Raw genomic sequence first — 3,352 nt, forward strand, 5'->3', positions numbered from 1 at the left:
AAACGAACAAAAAATTAAAAATTTAAAAGACAATAATATTTTTCTTAGATAAATGACCCAATTATTAAATTTTTATTAGAGTTAATTGCAGTATTAATTCAGTCCGATCCAATTTTAACAACCGTGGTTAGAAGCCTTTGATGGCATGGTTTGGTGGAATTAACCCTAAATTGATTACGGATGCAATTGTGGACTTTTTGATTAATTACAAAGAATAGGTCAAGGAAATCAACAGAATAATAAGAAAGACAAAAGAACAATAGACATAATGTTGTATTTTATACATCAAGTGTGAGCATTGTTTATTTGTGCTTTTGTTTACATCTCAAACCAATAGTAGCTTCACAAATAATAAAAAATTAAATTAAACCACTAATCATGATGATATGATTAAATATTTTCTTGTGGTTCTCATTACCCCATGATAGTTAGTATATAAAGTAGGTCTTTGAAATTGCTAATATTGCACATAAATAAAATTTCTTCAAATAAAATTTTCAACAACCAACCAACCAATCATGGGAAGAGTTCATCCCCAAGCACTACAATTATTATCTCCTAATTGCAGCTTCACTTCCAAGCAAGAAACCTTCACCTTATGGATGAAATCTCTTGTTTTGAATGGAAAAGGTTGCACTGTCTTTGATTCAAATGGACAAATTGTTTATCGAGTTGATAACTATAATTGCAAAGATAAACATGAAGTTCATCTCATGGATCAAGAAGGGAATGGTTTGTTCACTATAACTAGAAAGGTACGCGAATTTTCGTAGTATAAAAAAATTATTTTACACAGAAATTCAATTACGTCAGAAATATGACTCGATTTCTAACTCGTTTTGTGTATGCAGCAATACAAATTGTCAAGGTTTTGGGAGGGATATCGATCTCCGGCCACAAGGAATGACCACAAAGGACCATGCTTTAGGGTTTGTAAGACTTATAAGATCTCAAGAGGGGGTTCAACATATGAAGTACAAATTGGATTGGACAAAAACCAACCATGCAATCTTAAAATTGAAAGTATCACTGGCAAATCTGCTTGTAAAATTGCTGATGAATTTGGTGTAGTAGTTGCAGAGGTAAATTATTTTACACCTCCTTCTTGTTAGCAAAGATTAAGATTTGGTACATAACATACATAATTAAGATGTTTTTTTTTTCTTTATCATGATTTATACTTCTAACAAATCTTCCTTCTTGTTTAAATAATGGATAAATAATTTATTGTTTTTTAAGCTTCTAAAATGGGTTGGTGTATCTATTTTTTAGTTTGTTTAGTATTTAAGAGATTTATTAAGATTTGTTATATTATTACTTTTAGCTTTTATATATGTTAGTAATAATAATAGAGCAATAAGATAGAGTTTGAAATTTTTTAAGGTTAAGTGATATTACATATAATACCCTAAGCCATACAAAATTATGTATATTTTTATAAATAAAAATGTATTGTATGTAATAAACTAATAATATCACAAATTACAAAAAAAAGGCTAGTATAATTTACTCATAAGTTTATCATTATTATTTTAGTTAATAAAAAATGTAATATTCTAAGAAATGAATTTGTATTTTTCTATGAGCAGCTTAAAAGAAAGAAGTCACCATGTGGAGTTGACTTAGGAGAAGACGTATTTACAATGGTAGTGGAGGCAAATGTAGATATTTCTCTAATAATGGGGATTGTTGTAGCTTACAGCCTCATTAACTGCAAAATGTAAGTACTTTGGAATCAAGAGAGTGATTTGCATCTTTGATCCTAAAAAGACCAATTTCAAGAAGCACTATGCAAATATCAAAATGGCTTGTGGGCCCAACATTGCAACTAGCTATTATCAATGCAAGTCTCTTCATTCAGATGGTGGATATAGGAAACTACTTCCTTTTGATAAAGCAGTTTTGTTTTCTCTTTTGTTTTGTACTCACAAATTGTATTACATATCTATATATCTGTACGTATTTTGGGATGAAAATATAAACCTGTTAATAACTCACTTTATTACAACAATCATAAAAATCCATTATTAAGCTATAGACAAATTTAATTATTTATTTACTATAAATTTAATTATTTTAGTGACTGATTATTTAGTTAAAAAAATATAAATTAATACGCAAAGTTTATGTATATATAAAGAGGTTTTTAAACTAGATGTACAATGTCAGTTTCACTTTTGAACTGCTCCCACATTAATATCATATAATTACTGTTACTACATTAAAATTGGCAGATGGTGGTGGAAATTTAGCAACGATTTCAAATAAACCATTGCTAAATGAAAATATAATATGGTTAGTCTTTCAATCTCTAATTATATTATGTTGAAAAAATAAAAATAATAAAAAAGCAAAAAACAAAATTGAGGCATTTGTGATTATATTATATTAGTCTTCCAACCACTAAGAACTAATATCATTAATAGTGAAATTCTTGGGCCAGTAATTTTTAGTATTTTTAATTATTATACAATTAGTATAAATATTAAATTATTTTTAATAAATAAATTTTATTAATTTATGTGTATAAATTTAAAAAATTTTAATACAAACTGTATTAATTTATGTATGCAAAACTTTGATAAATATAGGGACAAATTATATATTTATTATGTACAAAATACTTATAAATATAGATGCAAATTATTGTTGGCCAAATACTAGCCAAAAATAATAATATATGCTATGTAATATTGCTCATCATTAATATTAAATTATAATAGTGTGCCATTCTTAATTTAACACAAGTTTTATTGAATCGTCTTATCTTTTTTATAATTCCTTTTTAATGAATGAATTCATGTTTTGATAAAAACAAAAAAAATAAAAGAAACCTAAATTTATCGCGTCTCATGGACATGGGCAAGGTATTCGGAGAGGAATTACCAAGAACGAACTAGTGCTATCACAACTAAAAGAATGACCAAGTCTTATCTACAAACTCTATAAATATCACAATACTCAGATTTTTTTTGCTAAGGCAATTCTACTCTAAGCCTCTTAAATTTTTGCTACCTTGAGTATTAAAGTTTCTTGCAGTTACCTTTCACTACCGTCCAGGCGAGCGTCAGAGAAACCTCTATCTTGGCAAACAAGTCGGATTCTTCACCCAATGGCGTTTTGATCTCATGTCCATGCCTAAGAGCATCTCCGATGTATCAATTTTTCAAGATTCCACTTTCTCGTTTTCTGACACAATAGAGTCCCAACTGTTGGAGAAAAAGAGAATAGCGTCCCTGCTCATGGATCGAAGAAGAAGAGTCCCTCCTCAGAGGGACTTGTAATTTGCAAAGGATAACTTGCCATGTGGCAAGTAATCTTTAAAAAAATTATTATATTAAATAATAATTAA

General features: G+C 28.2%; 1 protein-coding gene across 1 annotated transcript; it reads left to right on the forward strand.

Annotated features, from left to right (window-relative positions):
* Positions 1-464: 464 nt before the first annotated feature.
* LOC107473207 (protein LURP-one-related 11) lies at positions 465-1,993 on the forward strand. Its single transcript, XM_016092758.3, has 3 exons — positions 465-755; positions 852-1,082; positions 1,590-1,993. The coding sequence occupies exons 1-3, from the start codon at positions 519-521 to the stop codon at positions 1,722-1,724; spliced, it is 603 nt and encodes a 200-aa protein (XP_015948244.1). The 5' UTR covers positions 465-518; the 3' UTR covers positions 1,725-1,993.
* Positions 1,994-3,352: the final 1,359 nt, after the last annotated feature.

The sequence above is a fragment of the Arachis duranensis genome, chromosome 2 (genome assembly GCF_000817695.3).
Source record: "Arachis duranensis cultivar V14167 chromosome 2, aradu.V14167.gnm2.J7QH, whole genome shotgun sequence".
Classification (NCBI taxonomy): Eukaryota; Viridiplantae; Streptophyta; class Magnoliopsida; order Fabales; family Fabaceae; genus Arachis; species Arachis duranensis.

Coding starts and splice junctions, on each gene's coding strand:
- LOC107473207 (XM_016092758.3), top strand. CDS start 519: ATGGGAAGAGTTCATCCCCAAGCACTACAATTATTATCTCCTAATTGC. Junction 756..851: donor TGTTCACTATAACTAGAAAG/GTACGCGAATTT, acceptor TTGTGTATGCAG/CAATACAAATTGTCAAGGTT. Junction 1,083..1,589: donor TTGGTGTAGTAGTTGCAGAG/GTAAATTATTTT, acceptor TTCTATGAGCAG/CTTAAAAGAAAGAAGTCACC.